This window comes from Narcine bancroftii, chromosome 9 (assembly GCF_036971445.1).
Source record: "Narcine bancroftii isolate sNarBan1 chromosome 9, sNarBan1.hap1, whole genome shotgun sequence".
NCBI classification, from domain to species: domain Eukaryota; kingdom Metazoa; phylum Chordata; class Chondrichthyes; order Torpediniformes; family Narcinidae; genus Narcine; species Narcine bancroftii.
The window spans coordinates 43,713,438-43,737,597 of record NC_091477.1 but is presented as its reverse complement, the minus strand read 5'-3'; the positions used below and the strand labels follow the sequence as shown (position 1 = coordinate 43,737,597).

Genomic DNA, 24,160 nt, shown 5'->3' with positions numbered 1-24,160 from the left:
GGTTCCAATCTTGCTTGCAGACCACTCCCATCTTGTCTTGATGCAATCAATCGCCACATTATGAAGATTCAATTGCTCAATGCAGAGTAAAGGAGATGGCTTGATGGGAAACCTATCCATTTCTGATATTCCAAGGATTTTTGGAGAGCATGGAAGCAGGCCTATCAACATTGACAAAATTGCCTAATTGACTAATTCCATTTGGCTTAATTTGTACTGCAGCTAATTTGCTAAGATTACCAAAGTACGTGACTGGCATAAATTGATAATTACACCCCAGTTGCATTTTGTGAAGATTTTAGTGCAAGCACTCAAGTGATCTAGATAAAGTCTCATTAATGCCTTTTCAAGGAGTATGGGAATTGAGAGTTGGGCTTGCCAGTGAAGTCAATATTTTGGGAATATTTAAAAGACTTGAACTCTGAGATTTAAACATCAAGGAGACTGCATACAGCACAATAACAGGGCCTTTTGGCCCACAAGTATGTGCTATCCAATTACATCCAATTGATCTATGACCCAGGTACATTTTTGAACCTGAGAAAAATATTTTTGTTTCTGACACAGACTGTCATCCTTCCAGATTGCTTAACAGTTAAATCCAAACTGTGAAACCTTAGCATCTATTTATCAGAGTTTTAGATCCCAGATTATTATCCTGAAGATTATATACTTGTGTAACGTCACTTCCTTACTACCAACATTACTTTTCATGTTAAATTTTAGGAAATCCTGCACTAGGGCTCTCAAACCCCTTTGGTCTGCTTTCCAAATTCTCTCCCCATTTAGAAAATAGTCAATGCCTTTATTCTTTTTATCAAAACACATGACCATTCATTTCCCTGAACAGTATTTCATCAGCTACTTTGCCCTTTCTCCCAACCTGCCCAAGCCCCTCTGCAGACTTCCTGCTTCCTCAACACTTCCATCCCCTCTACCTTACCACAAACATGGCCACAAAGCTCTAATTTGTGTTATTCAAATAATTTATATGAAATGTGAAAAGTAGCAGGCCCAACATCGACTGCTGTGGAACACCACTAGTCACCATCAGCCAACCAGAAAGGGCCCCCTTTATTCCCACTCTTTGCCTCTGGCAGTCAGCCATATTTCTATCAATGATAGTACCTTTCCTATAATTCTGTGGGCTCCTATCTTGTTTAGCAGCCTCATATTCAGCACCTTGTCAAAGGCTTTGAAAATTCCAGCAAACAACATCACTGATCTCCTTCGTGTATCCTGCTTGTTACTTCCTCAAAGAATTTCGCCAGATTTATTAGGGAAGATCTCCCCTGAAGGAAACCACGCTGACTTTGGCTTATTTTATTATGTACTTTCAAATACCTTGAAACCTTGTACTTAATAATGGTCTCTAAAATCTCACCAATCAATTAAATGAGGCTAACAGACCGGGAATTTCCTGTCTGTTGCCTCTCTCCCTTCTTAAAGAGGTGAGTGGCATTCATGATTTTTTTTCAGTCCTCTGGAACAATTCCTAACTAATGATTCTTGAAAGATCACTATTAATCACTCTGCAATCTCTTCAGCTCTATCTTTCAGAAGCATGGGGCAAAACTCGAATTCCAAATTTTCCGTCACTGATACATTGATTATGAAATGTCTGTATTGCTTGTTCACTTTACTAATACAGAGCCATCAGCAAACTTGTGGAGTGATGCCTGCCTTTTGCATTTAAAAAATAATTAAGACCTTTATTCACCCTCTACCCATTTCTAACTGTATTCATTGCCTGCTAATGCCATGAGAGGTTCCTTTAAATTATCATTGTGTTATTGTCACAATATCATTATTTCTCACAGAAATGGTAGAATAATAATTGTTTAAATCTTCTTTTTATATTTTTATGGTTGTCATTCCATGCGAAACATACAGAATGATAATCAGCCAGACTCTGCTGATGAAAATGACTTGGATGGATTTTTATCAACATCAAGGAAATCACAAGTGGAACGTGGTGGAGGGGCAGCAAAAAAGGAAAATGTTTGTCAGGTATATTTTCTTGTGGTAATGTGCACTGTACCTTTTGTAGGTACTTATATGGTTCTTTCAGAAGGATATGAAATAAGAAAAACAAATTACCGTGGTGTTCAGCAGGTTAGGTAGTTTCCATGGCAAGAGTTAATGCATCATTCAGTAACCCTCCACCATAATCGAAAAAATGAGAAATCAAGCATGTTTTAAGTTGCATAGAGGTGAGGTGAGATGGAATGGAAAGAAAAAAGGATCTGTGATAGAGAGTATAAATGAAACATGAAAATTACAGACACTGTGTAATAAAAACAGAAATGCTAGAGGAATTCAACATGTCTTGCATCATCCAAAGGAAGGAAAAAAAAAATATTTCTGACACTTCAGGCCTGACTCTTCAACAATGTATGAGTAAAAAACAAACAGGCATCTGTATTACAAGGGTAAAGGGAGGAATGGGAGGGGAAGAATTACAGACCCCCAGACAAAAGGTGTTAATTTGATATGTTAAGAAGAGAGGACCGTGGAAAGGTGAGAATTTATTGGGGAGGGGGCTTGTTTTTGGCTCTGTGAAAGGAGATAGAGGAAAAAAGGAAGACAGAACTAGAGGAAATGAGAAATAGGGAAAGATGGGGGATGGGAGCCTAACAGAAACCGGAGAAGTCAATGTTAATGCCATCCGGTTAGAGGATGCCCAGATGGAATATGAGGTGCTGTTCTCCAATTTGCGGGTGGTCTCAATCTAGCAGTGCTTGAGACCATGGACAAACATGCCAGCAAGGGAATGGTGTGGGGAAATTAAATGAATAGCAATTGAGAGATCCACACTAATGTGGCGTACAGAGCCAAGGTGTTCAACAAAGTGATCTAGTATGTGTCCAGTCTCTTTGATGGAGAGGAACAACAACAGGAGCCCCGAATGCAGTAATGACCTCTCAGTTGCTTGGAATGGTGGTGAGGGAGGAGGTGTAGGTGCAAGTGGAGCATCTCTTGCGGTCATGGATAGGTGCCAAGAGGGCAATTGGATGGAAGGGAGGAGTGGATGGGGGAGTCACAGAGGGAGCAGTCCCTTCGTAAGGTGGAGAGGAGAATATGTATCAAGTGATGGTGGAAATGGAAATATTTTGGATGCGGGGGATGGTAGAGAGGGTCAGGGCAGTGCAGGTGTAGTTAATGGAGGATATGCGAGTGAGGGCAAAGTTCATGGTGGTAGAGTGGAAGCCACGTTGTTCAACGAAGGATCTCTGATGATCTAGCATGGAAGACCTCGTCTTGGAAGCAGATGCGATGGAGTCAAAGGAATTGAGAGAAAGGAATGGAATAATTACAGGGGACAGAGTGTGAAGAAGAAGTGATGTCAAGGTAATTGTGGGTGTTGGTGGGTTTGCAAAATTGTCTGTAGAAAGTTTGTCTCCTGAGATGGAGACAGAGCAAGAAAGGGGAGAGTGTTGCCAGAGATGGACCAAGTGAATTTGACATTGGAGTGAAAGCTAGCAGCCAAGTGGCTAAAGCTGATGAGCTCATCAGTGTAGTAGTCAATGTAGTGGAGGGAGAGTTGATGAAGTGTAGTCAAGGTAGCTGTGGGAATTGGTGGATTTGTAGAAGATGCCTGTTGAGAGTTTGTCTTCCGAGATGGATCCAAAAAAGGGAGATTATTGCTAAAAATATATCCTGCTTCTGTCAGCGTCTCCAGCCTATCATGTTTCATTGCAAGAGATGGACCAAGTGAATTTGAGGTTATTGTGGAAGTTGGTAGCAAACTAGATAAAAGTAGTCAAACAGTACCTTGTATTCCATCTGGGAATTCTCCAACAGGATGGCATTGACATCAACTTCTCTGGTTTCTGTTTGACAGCACCCCGTATATTTCCCTATGTCTCCTTTCCTCTAGCTCTGTCTGACTGTCTCACTCTTCCCTTTTTCATCTGTCTTCTTTCATAGAGCAAAAAGCAACCCCTCTTACCCCAATTAATTCTCACCTTTCTTCTCTCCTGTCCTCTTATCAGATCCAACTAACACCTTTTTTCTGGTGGCCTGTTCTCCTTCCCATTCCATTCTTCCCTTTTCCCCAGCATTTTTATTTGGATGCCTGTCTTTTTTTTCACTCATACCTTGAGGAAGGGCTTGGGCCCAAAACATTGGTAATATATAACATTGGTAATATATATTTGCCTCCTATGCCTGCTTGCGAGAACTACTGAGTTCCTCCAGCATTTCTGTGTTTTTATAATCACTTTCAGTGCCACCTAAGCGAATGTAATGAACCTAGATGATTGCTGATCCAGACAAGTATAAATAGGACAAGAATGAGGGGGATGACTCAAGTAAGACTCAAATAAAAACATCTGGCTTATTTCAGATTTCCAGCAAATGCTGTGTTCAGATGGAGTACTCCCAGCATTTTTTTTCCTTTCTTGCTCTCTGTTTCTACTGCTTTCTATCGTCTTTCTTTATTTGCCCTGCTCTTGACAGATCAGCAATGATTTACAAACATTAATTGTCTACTCTTAGATGGCACTAAAGCAACTGCATCACCGGCACAATGTTGATCTCCCTATTACAGGCATTCCCATTGTTTCTTCACCTCCTCCCCCTCTGCAACATTTTCTCATCCCGTGGTTTAGGTGAAGGATCATTGATCTGTTAACCTCGCCACAGATATGCTTGTGCTGAGCATCCATCCCCAACCTTTCCTGCTTTAATTTTGGATTTGCAGTTTTTTTACTTTTCATTTAAGGAAAGGAAAAATCGCCTCTTTTGTTGATTGAGTTCACTGGTAGTTAACAAACAGCAAAAACTTATTTTCTAATTTGGAACACCAAAAAACATTCCAGTCATGTTTCCTTTTTGGAATGTTAATGTTCATAATGAACTTGTGATCATGCAAATTGAAATGCTAAAAAAAATGTGCAGCTCTTTTTATTTTTTCCAAAGAGTTGCTGTGCAGAAAATAAAATTGAATTTGACTTTGTAACTGCCCACCATAAATTACACAAATCTCTTGGGTATATGTGGTCATTTGACCTCTAAAATTGATATGCATGACACCACTCAGTACTAGCCAGTTCTCATTTGCAGTTCTCTGCAATTATACATCCTTGTAAAGCTCATGCTCAAAGACCAACACCGAGAGCATATTGAATATCCTGATGTAAGTAAATGCATGACCATAAAATGTTTGCCTTAAAATCGTTCATGGGCTTTAAGTGCTCAAGCAGCTGACCACTTTTGATCCAAAAGCAACCAGACTGTGACTGCTCTGAATCCAGGTTTGCTGGAAGGCAATGAGGAAGAAAACCAAGAAAGGCATTTAGTGCTGCATTTACATCTACTCTCACAATAAGGTCTGGACCATTCAGGATAGGGTTGAGAAGATATTTCTTGAGCCAGGAGATAGTGAATCTTCAGAGTTCTTTATCTTTAAGAGTTATGGCAACTCAGTGTGCAGGAAAGTGACAGTGCATCAAAAATCATGATCATCTTGAAGACTAGGGCAGGCACAAGAAGCCTAAAAGCCTACTCTTGTTTCTATATTTTTTGTTCCTATGGATCATGAACAGAGGCCCATGTGGTTCTGTTCTGACTGGATAAAGCACTAAGTTAGGCCATTGTTTCAGCATAATATACAACTAACTTGAAACTTGGTAATGTAAGCTAACTAGAAACATAAAAGAGGATACTAAAAGTTTTCTCAGATAAAGAGTAAAAAAGAAGAGCAGACATCAGACTGATGGGCTATGACACAGGAGAAGTGGTAATGACAAGCAAAGAAATGGGTGCTAAATGAGTTAGGAGTGTGACGGGCCCAGATGACTCCAAAATCCAGTAGCAATAGAAATTCACCAAGACAAATGGTTACTTAAACAAAAGTTACTTTTAATTTTCTTTAAACATAAAAACAGGATCAAACTTTAACTTGTTACTATTAACTTAACCAATTAACCCTCTTCTAATTCTAAGCACACGTGTATGTAATGTGTCTACAAGTTCAGAAAAGTTATTTGATTCACAGTCCAATCTCACTTCTCACTCCTCCAAGTTCACCGGTATCAGGCAATTCTAATACTTTGCACAGAATTTAACATTTATGAATCTTCACCAGGTTTTTGTGCTTGAAAGGTAAATGGTTACCGCTCAGGAAGGTTTTTTTCAGAGAGAGATTTGTTGCTCATTGGACACACACAAACTGATTCCTTCTGATCAGTCATTTCAGTGTCTTGCTGAAGAAACTTGCCTCATCAGGATTTTCCAGATGATCATCTCTTTCTTTCAGGTCACCACAGAGTTCCTTTTCTGTTTCCCTTATCTCAGGTGAAACATTATACAGCCAGACAGCTCCTCTTGTATGGACCACAAGGGCCATACATAATTTTGTATTTTCTCCCCCTACCCTTCCCTTCCCTCTCCAAAAAAGTAAGAAAAAAAGCCTATCTGAATGTCATTCATTCATTCATTAAATTTCAAATTTACAAATATAATCTTAAACCTTTAAGTTAACTAGGGTGAGTTGGAGCAGGAGAGGTGGATGCTGTAGATGAACTTGCCAATGAAATCCATATATGCTTTCCAGATCTTGTAAAAAATTCGGGTTGATTCCGTAAATTATACATTATTCCATTTTCCATTTATTCAACCCCGCATCATTGTCTAATTTCCATGTTACCCCAATACATTTTTTCTCTACTGCTATTGCTACATTTAAAAACTTCCTTTGATAAATATCTAACTTCATATTATGAATATTGCCTAGCAAAAATATTCTCGGATCTTTCAGAACTTTTGTCTTCATAATTCGTCCCAATAAAGTACTCATATCCTTCCAAATTTTTCTACTTTTTCACATTGCCATTCTGCATGTAAAAAGGTTCCTACCTCTTTATTACATCTAAAGCATTGATCAGAGCAATTGGAATTAAGTCCATGCAATTTATGTGGAGTATAGTATAATTGATATAAAAAAATTAAATTGTACAATTTGATATCTGACATTAATTGCATTTGTTACACTCTCATAGCATAATTTTCACCATACTTCTTGAATTTGTATATTCAGATCCCTTTCCCATCTTAATTTAGATTTAAATAAATATTTTTTCTCCATAATCTCTTGCAATTTTATATATATATATATATATATATATATATATTTATATATATTAGTAATAAATCTTTTCATAAACATATCAGTTATTAAATATTCAAATTGACTTTGTTCAGGTAATCTAAAATTCTATCCTAACTTTCTTTATGATTTAAGTTGATAATAAGAAAAAATAGTATTATTTGGTATAAAATACTTGTCTTAAAAGACATAAAAACCAAAAAGACATCCTTTACCCTTTTAATTCCACAATTATACCAAATATCAAAACATTTAATTATTAACTGTAAAAGGAAGAAGTGGGTTTTGCTATTTTAGCTATTTGATAATTCTTCATTCCTCTTTCTACATGAATTTCATTTCATACTTTTAATATATGTTTCAAAATTGGTGTATCAATTCTCCCTTTCAACAGTTGTTCATGCCATTTATACAAAATATATTCAGAATTATTTTCTCCTATTTTACTCATTTCAATCGATACCCACACTGTCTTTTCACCAATCTGACAACAGGAGGACAAAAATCTAAGTTGAGCTGGTTTGTAATAATTTTTAAATTTAGGCATTCGCAGTCCCCCCGATCATACTTCCATATTAATTTTTCCAACACCATCCTGGGCATTTTGTCTCACCAAATAAATTTTCTTACATTTTTATTAAGGTCTTGAAAAAACTTGCTGAAATTGGAAATGATTGAAATAGGTATTGCAATTCTCGGAAAAATATTCATCTTCACACAATTTATCCTCCCTATTAAAGAAATTGGTCAATCTTTCCACCTTGTTGAGTCTTCTTTAATTTTCTTCAATAAAAGTATATAATTAAATTTAAATAAATTATTCAAATTCTTATCAATATTCATTTCTAGATATCTACCCACCTCTTTCTGCCATTTAAATTTTGTCACTTTCTTAATTTGGGTATAATCAATCTCAGTCCCTGGCATCCCTTCACTTTTATCAGTTTTTATTTTATAAACTGATACTAACCCATACTCCACCAATCGTACATTTTTTTAAATGAAATTTCAGGGTTTGTAGGATATATAACATATTCTGCATAACATATTCTTCTATTTTGAAGCCCTTGATCTTATTATCTCTTATCACCTCTGCTAAAGGTTCTATAGCAAGTGCAAATAAGATAGGTGATTATGGACAACCTTGTCTAGATGATCTTTCCAATGAGAAAGGTTTTAATATTTGTCTATTTGTAGCTGCTTTAGCCTTTGGGCGATTATATAATGTTCTTTTCCAATTTATAAAATTTATTGGAATTCCACATACCTTCAAATCTTCAAATAAATAGTCCCATTCTAATCTATCAAATGCTTTTTCTGCATCTAAAGCCAAGGCTACTGGTGGTATTTTTCTTTTTTGAGCTACATTTAATAAGCTTAAAAACTTGACAATATTATTTGCTGATTTTCTGTTCTTGATGAAACCTGTTTGGTCTAAATTTATCAATTTAGGTAAGCATTTAGCTAACCTATTACCGAGCTGACATTGGAGTAGGCCATAATATGGGGTTGAAAGAAAGAATACATTAGCCATGATTTGAATTCTGAAGCAGATTCAATGTGCTGAAATACCTAATACTTCTCCTATCTCTTATGGAGCCTGGCTTTAGGCAGCTACATAAATATCCATTCTATAATTTGGGGAAATACACAATTTTAAGGTGTAACAAAGATTACTTATATACAAGGATTGAATGCAATGTGTACAGCACAAACAGCATAAAAGTGAATATAATGATTTTCAGATTTCCAATTTATTGTCAGAGTTCATACATAACATCACATACAATCCTGAGATTCTTTTTTCCTGTGGGCACAGCAGAATTACCACTTATTGGTAGTCCAAAAAAAACTGCACAGCGTAAAATGTAAACAAAGAACTGTAAACAAATAATGAATTTAAACAAACTGCAATACAGAGAAAACAAAAAGAAAATCAATAGAGTGCACAAGTAAGAGACCTTAAATGAGTCTCTGATTGAGTTTGTCGTTGGTGATCAATGGTGATCAATGCAGGAAATGCAACTTTTGGATATATGGAGGAGACAACACCCAAAGGAGAAGGTATACTCATATTATTCGAGTAGACATGAAACATACTTAAGGATTGACCTATTCCTGTTGTCAGCCCATATCCAAGGGAGAGTTAGGAAAACGGAATATAAAGCTAGATTGTTATCTGATCACTCACCCCTGTTATTAGCAATAGAACTGGAGGACATCCCACCAAGAACATATAGATGGAGATTAAACTCCATGCTACTTAAAAGACAGGATTTTAGAGAATTTTTTGAGCACCAAATTAAAATGTACTTCGAAATAAATACGGAATCAGTGAAAGACAAATTTATATTATGGGATGCAATGAAAGCCTTCATCAGAGGGCAGAAAATAAGTTATGTAACTCAGATGATAAAGGACTACAATCGGGAAACAGAACAGCTGGAAAGGGAAATAGTAAGTTCAGAAAAAGAACTAGCAACAAGGGAAGATACAACAAAAAGAAGAGAATTGGCAGACAAAAAAATAAAATATGAAACATTACAAACGTATAAAGTGGAGAAGAACATAATGAAAATAAAGCAGAAGTATTACGAGCTAGGAGAAAAAACGCACAAAATACTGGCTTGGCAGCATAAAACAGAACAAGCTAAAAGAACGGTATTGGCATCAAGGAAAAAAGACAAACAAATTACATATAACCCAACAGAGATCAATGAAAACTTTAAGGAATTCTATGAGCAATTATACCGAACTGAGAACGAAGGGAAAGAAGACAAAATAGATGAGTTTCTAGCTAAAATTGAACTACTGAAATTGCAAGGAGGAGCAAAACAAATTGATAAAACCATTTGAAATAGAGGAAATATAAGATATATTATAAAAGCTACCAAACAATAAAACGCCTGGGGAGGACGGACTCTCAATAGAATTCTATAAAACATTTAAAGAGTTACTAATTCCTCCTCTCCTGGAAGTAATGAACCACAAAGTAATTGAAACACAAAACATGCCAGATTCATGTAAAACAGCAATAATTACAGTAATACCAAAGACAGGGAACGATCCACTAACGTCAGTATCGTATAGACCAATATCTCTACTTAACTCAGATTATAAGATAATAGCAAAACTATTAGTAAACAGATTGGCCGACTGTGTACCAAAAATAGTAAAACTAGATCAAACTGGATTTATTAAGAAAAGATGAACAACAGATAATGCCTGTAAGTTCATTAACTTAATCCATGCAGTGCAAGGAAATAAGACACCAACAGTGGCTGTTGCTTTAGACGCAGAAAAAGCCTTTGACAGGGTAGAATGGCATTATTTATTCAAAGTATTACAGAGGTTTAACCTACCAGAGAAATATATTAATTGGATTAAAGCATTATATAAGAATACAATGGCGAAGGTGACAGTAAATGGATATATATCGAACCAATTTAAATTAAGCAGGTCAACTAGGAAGGGATGTCCACTATCTCTCTCAAAGTTCGCTTTAGCAATAGAACCATTGGCAGAACAGAAAATAAAATAAAAGGGATAAAAATAAAATAGAAGGAATATAAAATCAATCTATTTGCAGATGACATCAAAGTATACTTAACAGAACCAGAAATATCAATAAAAGAATTACATAAGAAATTGAAGGAATATGGAGAAATATCGGGGTACAAGATCAACGCAAATAAAAGTGAAGCGATGCCAATGAATAATGCGGATTTCACAAAGTTTAAAAAAGAATCACCATTTAAATGGCAAACACAAGCAATCCGATACCTAGGTATTAGACTAGATAATAATCTAGGCCATCTATACAAATTAAATTATCAGCCATTAATGAAGAAATTATAAGATGACTTCGAACATTTACCACTAACACTGATAGGAAGGGTAAACTGCATTAAAATGAACATCTTCCCAAGGATACAATACCCATTTCAATCATTACCAATTCCCTTAACAGAGAAATTCTTCAATGAGCTAAAGAAAATAATAAGGAAATTCTTATGGAAAGGGGGGAAACCGAGGATAGCACTAGATAAATTAACAGAATGGTACAAACAAGGTGGTTTGCAGCTACCAAACTTTAAGAATGATTATAGAGCAGCACAATTAAGATATCTATCAGATTTTTATCAATCAAGGGAAAAACCAGATTGGACCAAGATAGAGCTAGATAAAACAGGGGAGAAGGTACCAGAACAGATACTTTATAAGTGGGATGAAAAACTGGTGCAATATAGAAGTTCATCAGTACTGCGCCACCTGCTCAACATTTGGAAGAAGATTCACGTAGAAGGGAAAAAAACAAATTACCAACTACCAAAATTATTATTGACGCAAAATCAACTAATCCTTTTCACAATAGATAACCTTTCCTTTAGAGAATGGGAGAGAAAAGGGATTAAAAGAATATAAAATTGCTTTTTGGGAAATAATTTATTATCATTTGAACAAATGAAGTACAAATATGGAATAACTCACGGTACAATGTTTGCATACCACCAATTGAAAACCTACTTAAAAGACAAACTGGGAAGCAGGCTGAGGTTACCAGAAGGAAGCAGCTTTGAATATGTGATTACAGACACAATGATAATTAAAAGATTTATAACAAACAAACAAGTACATCAAGCTGCAAGAGAAAGAAAATGATGAAGTGATAAACCCAAACAAAAGTGGGAACAAGATCTAAACATAAAGATAAAAAATGAAATATGGGAAAAGCTATGCTCCAGAACTATGAGAAATATAATAAACACGAGGTTACGCATGATACAATATAATTGGTTACACAGGCTATATATCACACTCCAAAAGTTAAATAAATGGGATCCAACATTATCAGATAGATGTTTTCGCTGTAAGAATGAAACAGGAACAACTGTACATGTAATTTGGGCATGTGAGAAAGTGAAAAAGTTTTGGGAAGATATTAAATCAGGTATTAATTAAAATCACAAAAACCAACATACCAAAAAATCCAGAGATCTTTCTTCTAAGTAATACAGGAAGTAAAGAATTAGGCCTCAAACTGGATGAAGCACAAAAAAGATTTATGATGATAGCCTTAGCTGTAGCAAAAAAATGTATAATGTCAACTTGGAAATCAGAAGAGAGCCTGAGAGTACAGCAATGGTACATAGAAATGAATAAATGTATTCCATTGGAAAAAATAACATATAATTAAAAAAATAAAGTCACATTATTCGAACAAATTTGGGAACCGTACATGGACGAGAAGAAGACAAAATGAACTGACCCAGTATGTAAAATTGGATGACACAATTTTCTTGTTTATTTTTCATTGTGTGATGACATTGTTTAATGGGTTTATTGTATTGTACATGTTGAATGTTTAATGGGTTTTGAGGAGGGAGGGAAGGGAGGGGGGAAAGAGGGGAGAAAATGACACTGTGTATATTCAAGAGGGAAATGTTTGTGTGTATTTTGGTCAGTATGGTTCATAATGTGAAAAATTTTTTAAATTTTAAAAAAGAGAAGTCTGATGGTGGAGGGGTAGCAGCTGTTCCTGAACCTGGTGGTAAAAGTTTTCTCTTTTAAGTTATACAGTGCCCTCCATAAAGACATTTTATTCCTGTATTTGCCATGTGCCCCACAGTTTTAAATTTGTAATCAAACAATTCACATGTAATTAAAATGCACATTCCAGATTTTATTCAAGGATATTTGTATACATTTTGGTTTGACCATGTAGAAATTGCAACACTTTTTATACATTGTCCACTTACATCAGGGCACCATAATGTTTGGCATATTTGGCTTCACAGGTGTTTGTGAGTACACAGGTATGTTTAATTGTTTAATTGGTGCAGGTAAAAGAGAGCTAGGCTTGCCTCTAAGCTTTTGATCACCTTTGAAGTCTGCAGTTGCCATTTTTCAACTCAAGGATCAGAATTGTGCCAATGCTGATAAACAAGAATAAAACAGCAAGAGACATCACCCAAAGTTTAGGATTACCAAAATCAAAATTTGGAACATCATTAAGAAAGAGCATAATGGTGAGCTCAATAATCGCAAAGGGACTGGTATTCCAAGGAAGGCTCCCACTACTTATGACAGAAGAATTCTTATCATAATGAAGAAAAATCCCCAAATGTATGACCGACAGATCAGAAACACTGTTCAGGAGGCTCGTGTGGATATGTCAATGACTACTGTCTACAAACAACTTCATGAAAAGAAATACAGAGGCTACACTGCAAGATACAACTACTAGTTAGGCCAGATTGGAGTTTGCCAAGAAGTATTTATAGGAACCTTTCAATCTTTTATTTATTTATCTGCTTATTTATTAATCCTTTGTTATTTAGCCATCCTGGCTGTTTTTTTATCTATGACCGGAATTTGTATCTGTACAATTTGATTGACTTATTTCAGTAGGGTAAGGGTGGAGCGGGGTCTGGTAGGGAGGTCAGGAGGGGATAAACACAGACTCTATATATTGTATGAATGTTGAAAGATTATACTGTTCGAATTTTGCAAGTCTATGAAAATCAAAATAAAATATTTTTATAACAAATACTTAAAAGAACCTGCAGAATCCTGGAAAAAGGACTTGGGAACAGATTAGACCAAGATTAACCTATCAAGAGTGATGGCAAGAGCAAAGTGTGGAGGCATAAAGGAACTGCCCAAGATCCAAACATACTACCTTTGCCATGGTTTTCATCTGCAGTGTTGCCTTTGTATTTCTGTTGGTGAACTCTTCTGTGGTCATTAGTCATTGACATATCCACACCTGCCTCCTGAAGAGGGTTTCTGATCTGACTGATTGATGCATGTTTGATGATTTTTCATCATTATGATAAGAATTCTTCTGTCTTCCTTGGAATACCAGTCCCTTTGTGATTACTGAGCTCACTAGTGTGCTCTTTCTTCTTAATGATGTTCCAAGTTACTGATTTTGGAAATCCTAAGGTTTGGATGATGTCATTTATTGTTTTATTCTTGTTTTTCAGCCTCATAATGGCTTCTTTGACTTTCATTGGCACAACTCTGGTCCTCATGTTGAAAAATGGCAACTACAGACTCCAAAGGCGATCACAAGCTTAGAGGCAAGCCTGGCTCTCTTTTACCTGCCCCAATGAAGCTATTAAACATACCTGAGTACTCACAAACACCTGTGAAGCCAAATGTCCCAAATATTATGGTGCCCTGAAATAGGGGGGGAGGATGTATTAAAAATGTTGTAATTTATATATGGTCAAACCAAAATGTAACAAATAATCTTGAATAAAATCTGGAATGTGCATTTTAATCGCATGTGAATTGTTTGATTACAAATTTAAAACTATGGAGGACAGGGGCAAATAGAGGAAAAAAGTGTATTTGTCCCAAACATTAGGGAGGGCACTGTATTTGCAGTGCATTTTTTATTAATGTTAATTTTCCAAAGTCCAAAAATATGCTTTGTCTGCTTTTGGATGAACTCTGCAACACAAAAAATTCAAATTGCTTTTTAAGCACTTGGTTTGAAAGAATCTGGAGTAGGAAATCACATTATCATTTTCCAGTTGTCTTTCATTAAACATGAATCATTGAAGATAGCTTTGGTTCCACTTCTAATCTGGTAGAACTTGGTTGGGGTAAAATAGTTTGGGGTATTGTTAAGGTCCCAAAACCCAGCAGCAACAGAAATTCACCAAGACAAATGGTTACTTAAACAGAAGTTGCTTTTAATTATCTTTAAACATGAAAACAGGATCAAACCCTTAACTTATTACTATTAACTTACTTAACCTAACTTAACCCCCTTCCAATTCTAAGCACCCATATATGTAATGTGTGTGTAAGTTCAGAAAAGTTCTTTGATTCACGGTCCAATCTCACTTCTCACTCCTCCAAGTTCACTGGTTCAGGCAATTCTTAGAATTTTAACATTTTTGAATTTCTCCAGGCTTTGGTACTTGAAAAATAAATGGTTACCGCTCAGGAAGGTTCTTGTCAGTTTTCAGAGAGATTTGTTGCTCGTGGGACACGCACAATTGATTCCTTTTAGATCAGCCATTTCAGCGTCTTGCTGAAGAAACTTGCCTCATCAGGGTTTTCCAGATGATAACCTCTTTCTTTTAGGCTACCACAGAGTTCATTTTTGTTTATCTTATTTCAAGTGAAACATTATGCAGCCACTCCTCTCCACAAGGGCATTGACCAGGCTGAACTAAGAACTCACAACCTGTCTTCAAAATGGGGTTTTTCCACAAGTTTGCCAGTTTGTCCTGTTCTAGTCCCAGCTGCTGCTGCTGAACTGTAGCACTGAATTTTCTCTCTCTCTCTCTCTCTCTCTCTCTCTCTGAGAAAAGCCTGATTTTTTTCTCTCTCTTCTTGCAAAACCACACAACCCTCTTAGAACAGCAAACTGCACTCAGACAGCCTGCGGCTCCGAACCTAAACCTCCGATTTCTTTCATCTGTTGCTTTTCAAAACAGCAATCTATTAGGCACTCTTCAAAGTTTTTGCAAAGGCACTCGGAGCTGGCCCTATCTGGCTTGAGAAGAGTTCCAGTATTTTAAATGAGATCTGTTCTGAAGTGTTTGTATGTGGCTTACACTAAAAACCTGCCACAATTTATCTCCTTTAAAACATAATTATATACAATATAAAACACAACATAATCTGTCACAGTTTGCTGAGTTCAGATATTTGCATGTCAGAATGTGTATGCATTGTAATTGGTAGGTGCAACAGTTAAACCAAAAGGCATAATATACTGAGTGGGTTAAGAGAAAATTAATAGTTAATTCAACCTTAAAATTCATTTGTCTTTCACTTAAAATGTATTTGAACAAAATTTGAACAACTTGGTTTCCAATTTTTTCCATCATACATTTTGATATTTTAAATAATTAGGCAATTTGTCTTCAATTTTTGTATCTGAGATAGAAATGACAGAAATGTTATCATGATTAAAAAGTCATAGTTAATAACTCTAATATGTGATTTCTAAACACATTTGAGACATTATCTGCAGATAATTGCTGGCTTTTTCAGTTGAGATTGGAATTTACCACCATTGTTACTGAGATGACAATTTGTCTTCCTCCCTTCAAAGCTTTGTGAGAAACCTGGAGAGCTCCTGCTTTGTGAAGGACAATGCTGTGGTGCCTTTCACTTAATGTGTCTCGGTTTAACCAAAATGCCCGAAGGAAAGTTTATGTGCAGTGAATGTACAACAGGTAAAATATGGATGTGTAATGTAATGTTGACCTCTTGTGCAATAAAAGTTTAAAAGAAGATTTTGTATGTTGTTAAATTATGTTCTCCCTTCTGCATTTAGGTTTTAAGCTCTTCAAAACAAAAAAAAATGATCATTTATCTAAAGAAGGCCTTCATAATTCAGGTGTCAGATAAAAGTAGACCAATGCCTATAAATTTAATTTCACAAATCTGTTTTCTTCAAAGATGTGGCACTAAAAATAGACTTTACCCAGAATGAAATGTGATAATGACTATTTCTGGGTCAGTTTGCTTGATTCTGGAAATTCAGCCAGATACTTTCTGAAGTGAAGCACCTTTCTGTGATAGATGTACATGCAACAGAATCATTTGCTATGCATTTCTCCCATTGGTGCATCACCAGGAAACAGGTGTTTGAAGGAACTGTCACAACTCTGGATGGAGACCCCAATAAAGTAAACTGTTTGTTTACTTATGGTCATTCTGTATGCATCGCCACCAATTGAGTCATGAGCCACCCCTTGATCTTGCTTCTAAGTCCAAGATGCCAGTCTTTAAATTGTTCTCATGTTCTGCAGAACCACCCCCACAATAATTCTGGCCCTCTGATATTCAAATCCTGTTCCCATCTCTGGTCCTCCAGTGTTCTATTATTTTAAACCATCACATAATTAATTATGTTGTTAAGATGGAGGCATAGAGATGAAGTTAAAGATGTATGAACAAAAGGAAGAAGGGAATAAGATGAATTTTCCAAGGAAAGAAATAATTCATTTTTTGTATCGTTAAAGAGTAAAGAGGTATCTTGACAAGAATTGTTAGACCAGGTTATGCTGGCACTGAAAAATAATCTTCAGTTTGAATTGGAAGAATATACCAGATACATAGATATTCTAGAGCACCAATTGGAATATGCTAAAATGATGTAAATGAGGTGAGTCAACAGAATTGGGCCATTGGCCGGATATGGGGGTAGAAATATGTGGCTTGGAGATTTGAATTTGGTAGAGAGGAAAATGGGTAGTCAGAAATCAGTCGTTGCTCTGTGTTAAAGAGGGAGTGGGAGAGCAATCAGAGGTGGGCTAGTCATGTGTGTGGGAAGAAGGAGCAGGGAATTAGAGTATTAAAATTGGAACTAGATCAGGGAGATGAAAATCAGGTAGATGGATTAGCTTTACTTATGTGGGGGGAAAGAATTGGAAATGTGGGTTGGAGGGTCGGGGAAATGGATTTGAGAGGGAGAATACATCACCCATGATTTGAATGATGGAGCAGGCTTAAAGAGCAGGCTTAAAGAGCCAAATGGCTATTTTTCTCCCATCTCTTATGGTCTTATCTGGTTGTAGGTGGTTTTGGTAAGTTGTTTTCAATATGAGAGGAATGAATGAGTACAGCCATAAATATTTTATTTGAGGTCATCCAGTGTGTCCTTTGGTATGGAATCTCCATTGCAAGGGTGAAGTTCAACATTAGATGTTCAGTGGAATTTTTTCGTGTTGTGAAACAGCCTTGTGTTTTGCTCATGATTTTGAGTTGCGTAACAATGAAAAAAATTGAATTTCTATATTCACCTGGTTAAATAAGGGTCAGAATGCAAAGACAAATTGTCATAGATTCATTGTGTTGTGGATCACACTCATGGATCTAAATTACTTGTTTGTTATTGTGAGTGGTCATTATAGTACCAAGTTTTTGTCATTTTGTCACAGAAAGCAGGTTCTCTATACATAAATACTGAGTTTCTTATATTGAAGTTCAAGAGAAGTTAAGAAAAGGTTCATATCAAAGAAAACACCAGTAATGTCTATCTTAGAATGATTTTACATTTTTAATGTTTGCTGAGACAAAAAAGACAATTGATTGAAAGTAGCATTGATGTAGACAGTGACAAAGGTTTATCAAAAATTTGTCGTACAGAATTATTTTGACAAGTTAAGCCTCCTGAAGTATTGGTTAATCCTCTATAAATTCACCTATCTTCCAAATCATTCAAAAAAAGATAGAAAAAACAGGAGAAACTCAGCAGGTTGAGCAAAGTGGGGTGGGTTGGGGGGGGGGGGGGGAGAGAGAAAGGAATAATTGGCATTTTGGAGAATGGAGAGGGATATAGCTGGTATCAAGGGGAGGGAGTGAGTCATGCTTGTAACTTTAATTTGCTCCAGATTCCAGCATCTGCATTCTCTTGTATCTCAAAAAGTTATAATTGTTTCTTTTTGTCAGGTATTCATACTTGCTTTGTTTGTAAAGAAAATGAGAAAGATGTGAAGCGATGTCTTATGCCACTTTGCGGAAAGTTCTATCACATGGAATGCATTAAGAAGTATCCCCCCACTGTACTGCAGAACAAAGGATTCAGATGCTCAATCCACGCCTGTCTATCTTGTTATGCTTGCAATCCTTCCAATCCAAGAGCAACCAAGGTACTATACAGAGAAAATTATCCTCACAAATAAGGATTAATAATAAAATAAAATAAATTTTTTGTAAAAAGTAATAGAAAAAGTCATTGTATCTTTCAGGCTTGTGGAAAAATTCTACTATGATTTGTTTTATTTTTCATTTTTTGTGTAGAAGTTTCTACTTTTATATTTATTTGATCATTGGTTCACCCCAAGTTGCTTTACTTTTAATACATTATCACACTTTCTTGTAATGCTTCTGGAAAACACCTTGGAAATCTTCTTCTATCATAATACAAGTTGCTATTGCTTTAAACATGTAAAGTGATGCATGATTAGTTATGGTAATACCTATATTTTTAATTAGGACAAATACAAATTTAGGAATATTGTGGAAAAAAAACCCGTATCAAGAGTGAATAGGCTAAAAATAAGCATGGTCCAATATTGGTTAGTTGTGTTTATGTATTTTTGTTTGATCAGGTCGAATGATGCGCTGTGTACGGTGTCCTGTTGCTTATCATGCCAGTGATAACTGTCTGGCAGCTGGATGTGTGGTGCTGGCTTCAAACAGTATAATTTGTACTAACCACTTTACTGCAAGGAGAGGCTGCAGGCATCATGGACACGTCAATGTCAGCTGGTGCTTTGTGTGTTCAGAAGGTAAGGTGAAACAAAGTAAATGTTTTATGGTTTTGATCTTCACTTTTCTACTTATTAAATTACTTTCTACAAACCTATTTTCATTACTCATAGATAAATTGTATTGTCTGATATTTTACAAACTTATGAATTAGGAGCAGGTGTAATCCACTTAAGCCTGTTGCATGACTTAATATGATTATTACTCAACTTAGCATTCTCATCTACTCATTGTACTGTTTCACTTCCTTGCTTTCTATCTACCTTTGCCTTAAAAAATATACAAAGATTTTACAGAGGAAGAAAATTCCAAGGCTTGTGACCCTCTTGGGAAAAAAAATCACATCACGACTACCTTAAGTATTCAACTCCAGTGACCACAACTTTTTAAACAATGACCCACCCCCCCCCCCCCCCCCCCCCACTTTTAGGATGTCTACAGAAGAGAACATCCTCCCCATGTCCTGTCTGTCAAGATTAAAATCTTGTGCATTGTGAATGTCATTGCATTAAGAGTATCAGAGAGTGGTGAATTTCTGAAATTTACTGCCATAAGCATCTGTGGAGGTCAGGTTGTTAGGTGTATTAAAGGTAGAGATTTGATAAGTATGGGGAGAAAGCAGGGGAGTGTGGATGAATGTGAAAATGTTCTCATGTTGAAAGTGCGGAGTGGACTTGACAGGCTAAATTCTGCTCCTATGGTCATTGCTTTAAGCATTGTATAGTATTATTGAAAATTCCGATTACAAGTGCCACCATGAAACACAGCCATGTTTAAAATAAATAGGTGTAGTAGGCTGGCCAACCCGCACATAACAGGACAAATCGTCATAGCAAACAGCCAGTGTGGCAGGGCTTAGGGGCTTTCCCCCCCACCGCACAGAAGTTCCAGACTACAGGAGCGCATTGCCAGGCCTCACAGCGGCATTATGACATCACTCCCGTGAGCCTGCCGCCTCCCCCTTAAAAGGAATGCGCGTGGTTTGAATAAATGACAGTTACTGGTTTACTTGCTTGGTGAGGATAGCATTTATTTCAGGAGCTCTGCCTTTAGCAGTGCTACAGTGGTGTCCCCGAACAGGTTCTAACGTTTTTAGAACCCACAGCACACAGCAAGATGAATCCTACTGACTCGTCCACAGCCCAAGTGGCTGCCACCAATGGATCTCCCGTGGCAGTTTACAACATAAGTGCCTACTTGCTGCCATTCTGGGCGAACCAGCCATGCAACTGGCTGCAACTTGCAGAATCACAGTTTGCTTGTGAGGAATAACAGCCAAGGGTGGAAAGTTTTGGCACATAATCAGCGCCCTGGACCCGCCACAGCAGCAAAAGTCACCCCATTTGTCAATCAGCTGGCATCGGTTGAGGTTGACCAATTTGTTTGTTCGCCCGGAATGGCAAGTACAACGATATTTAAATGGTTCTTGCTCGAGTCATTTGAACTTAGCAGGCACAAACGGGCTGTTCACATGCTTAACAAGCAGAGCCTAGGTGATCGCAACCCCTCAGAACTGATTCAGGTGCTAGTGGCCCTTGCAGACGGACACACAAAGTGCTTCCTGTTTGATGACCTGTTCTTTTCCAAGTTGCCCGTCCACGTGGCCTCCGCCTTCTCCAACATGGACTTTGCCTCCGCACCTCATGGCGAGAAAAGCAGACCGGCTCTTCCGCATTCTGCAACCCGACTCCATCCACGTGCAGCCCATTTGTGCAGCGGGAGCAACAGCACCAACCTCGCCCACCTCTTGCGTGCCCCATGGTGGCCATTGCAGCAGTCCAGCCACAATGCAGTGACCGCAGCGACAAAACAGCAGGATACTGCTACTACCACTGTCGATGGGGCTGCAATGCCCAGCGGTGCGTACCTCCCTGCACCTTTTTAGGCATCAAACCCAGTACGATGCAGGGAAATGAGCAAGCTGGCTGCCATTAGTGGCCTCGTCATTTGGCACCTGAAAAGGCCCAGTGGGAATTCCTGATAGACACTGGTGCAAAAATCAGCCTACTTCCGCCCATTTTCTTTGAGCGGAAGAACAATGCCAGAGGCCTACCCCTACAGGCTACCAACAGTTCAACTATCCCCACCTATAGGACAAAACGAATACACCCCACTGTTTGCTGACTTTCCCACTCTACTGGCCCCCAACTTCCACGATGTGGAACTAACATATGACGTGCAACACCACATTGAGACCACCAGACAACCCATGTATGTGCAGATGCAGCAACTGCCCCAAAATAAGCTCCTCCAAGCCAAGGCCAGGTTTGCCACGATGGAGGAATTAGGCATTGCCTGCCGCTCCAACAGCCCATGGGCTTCACACTACACAGGATCCCAAAGAACTCTCGTAGCTGGCACCCCTGCGGAGACTACCGCAGTCTCAATGACGCAATAGTACCAGAGAGATACCCCATCCCGCACATACAGGACTTTGCTGCACTAAGGTGCCCAGATTTTTTCAAGTTGATCTGATGAAAGGCTACAACCAGATCCCAGTGCACCAGGACGACATACAGAAGACTTCTATAATCACTCCTTCTTTAGTCTTGTCAAGCTCCTGAGAATGCCATTTGGGCTGAAAAACACGGCCCAAACATTTCAGCGCCTCATAGACGTAGTGACAAGCGACCTGGATGGGATTTTCGTGTACCTGGATGACAACCTCATTGCCAGCCTAGATGCCAGGACCCGCAAAGAATATTTAAAATGCCTGTTTGCCCGGCTGCAGACTTTCAGGCCAAGTGCCAGTTCGATTTGTCCACCATCAACTTCCTTGGGCACCGCATCTCCAGCGAAGGAGCAACACCTCTGCCTGACAAGGTCGAGGCCATTCAGAACTTTCCAAGGCCCAAAAGTCTGCAGGAATTCCTTGGGATGGTGAATTTCTATCATCACTTCCTCCCAGGAACAGCAGCCACCATGTGGCCTCTCTTCAACCTCGTTAAGACAGGTAACAAGGAGCCCAGCTGGTCTGCAGAGGCACTCCAGGCATTTGAGGAGACCAAAACAGCTCTTTCTAAAGCCACCTTCCTGACACCCAGATCCAGACTTACCCTTGTTGTTAACAACAGACACCTCAGACTGAGCAGTGGATGCAGTGCTGCCACAGTGGGTGGATCACCAATGACAGCCACTCGCTTTCTTCAACAAACACCTCCAACCACCTGAGCAGAAGTACAGAGTTTTTGATTGTGAACTGCTAGCAATGTACCTGGCCATACACCCATTTCCGGTACATCCTCGAAGGCCGAGTGTTAGTGGCCTACACGAACCACAAGCCGCTGGTGCAGGTGCTAGGCAAAGTTCTCAGACCCCTGGTCGGCGAGGCAACAAAGGCCCCTTTCGTGCATCTCCGAATATACAACAGACATCTGCCACGTAGCGGGAAGTCCACGTGGTAGCTGATGCACTCTCCAGGCCAATGATCTCTGAGGTGACGGGTGCCATCGACACAGCTCAGCTCATAAGGGACCAAGCATAATGTACTGCCATCACTGGCCTACAAATTGAGTAGTTCGCGCAGAACCCAGGAGGCCTAACACTCCTGTGCGATATGTGTACAGGCCAATCCTGCTCGTGACCTGGTGACAGCGGGTATTCAATCAAGTGCATGGACTCTCATCCTTCCATCCGGTCAACAATCCGCCTCATTTCGGATAGGTTTGTATGGTATGGGCTTTGGCACGAAGTTTCACTTGTGTACAATGCCAGCGAGCCAAAGTTCATTGGCACACTAAAGGCCCAGTCCAACATTTCCCGACCACAGTAGACAGGTTTGACCACATGCACATGGACATTGTAGGGACCCTTTCCATCACCCAGTGATTGAGGTACCTTTTTACTGTGGTCAACCACTTTACACGCTGGCTAGAGGCGGTGCCCATGCCGGCCTGCGACATGGAGACCTGTGCGAGAGCCTTTACCTCACAGTGGGTCCCTTCTCACATAACTTTGGACTGGGGAGCCCAGTTTACCTCTTCCCTCTGGGTGACCATGGTCAAATTCTGCGGCAGCCAGCTGCACCACACAACTGCCAATGGGCTGGAAGAGCACTTTCACCGCCATCTGAAAGCAGCTGTCAAATCACAGCTGCATAGGCCCAACTGGATGGATGAACTCCCATGGGTCCTATTTGGCATCTGTACAGCACCTAAAGAGGGCCTCCCCACCTCATCGGCGAAAATGGTCTATGAGGCACCACTCTCCATCCCAGGCGATGTCCATTTCAGCTCCACAGAACCACCACCGGACATCCTGGATATCCTGCAGCGGCTGAGGAACCACACCACCTACCCACGTCCACATCCTACCACCACCCACAGGTCGCCAATCAGCCACATCCTACAAGAACTTAAAGTCACAGATAAACCCCCCCTGCAGTGCCCTTATGACCTTTCAAAGTACTGAGAAGGGAGGGGGTTGTATATACTCTATACATTGGAGGCAGGCATAGCGTGTTTACAGTCGACCGACTCAAGAAAGCCCACTTGGACTGTTCAGAGCCTTTCCCTGCCCCTACACTATGGCACTGGGGGCACCTGCCCAAAGACAATCTTCCAAACCTCACCCAAAGAGACTGCGATTCTGGGGGGGGGGGGGGGGGGAGGGGGCAGGGGTGCAGTGGGCTGGGTCAACCCTGCACAGGATGAGCTGAATTGCTGTGGCGATCCGGCAGGGCGGGTCTTTCCTCCCACTACGCAGAAGTTCCAGGCTGCAGGAGTGAGTTGTCAGGGGAACGGCCAGGCCTCACAGCAGCATTATGACATCACTTCCATGAGCCTGTCGCCTTCCCTTAAA

At 38.9% G+C, this 24,160-nt stretch overlaps 1 protein-coding gene across 11 annotated transcripts in view; it reads left to right on the top strand.

Annotated features, from left to right (window-relative positions):
* LOC138743475 (uncharacterized) overlaps positions 1 to 24,160 on the top strand; it is a 192,718-nt gene that overhangs the window by 124,796 nt on the left and 43,762 nt on the right. For all 11 annotated transcript variants that reach the window (XM_069898910.1, XM_069898911.1, XM_069898909.1 and 8 more), the window contains 4 exons: positions 1,894 to 2,010; positions 16,194 to 16,317; positions 18,539 to 18,737; positions 19,199 to 19,380. In XM_069898910.1, coding sequence (XP_069755011.1) covers positions 1,894 to 2,010; positions 16,194 to 16,317; positions 18,539 to 18,737; positions 19,199 to 19,380 — 622 coding nt within the window. The remainder of the gene's footprint in view (positions 1 to 1,893; positions 2,011 to 16,193; positions 16,318 to 18,538; positions 18,738 to 19,198; positions 19,381 to 24,160) is intronic.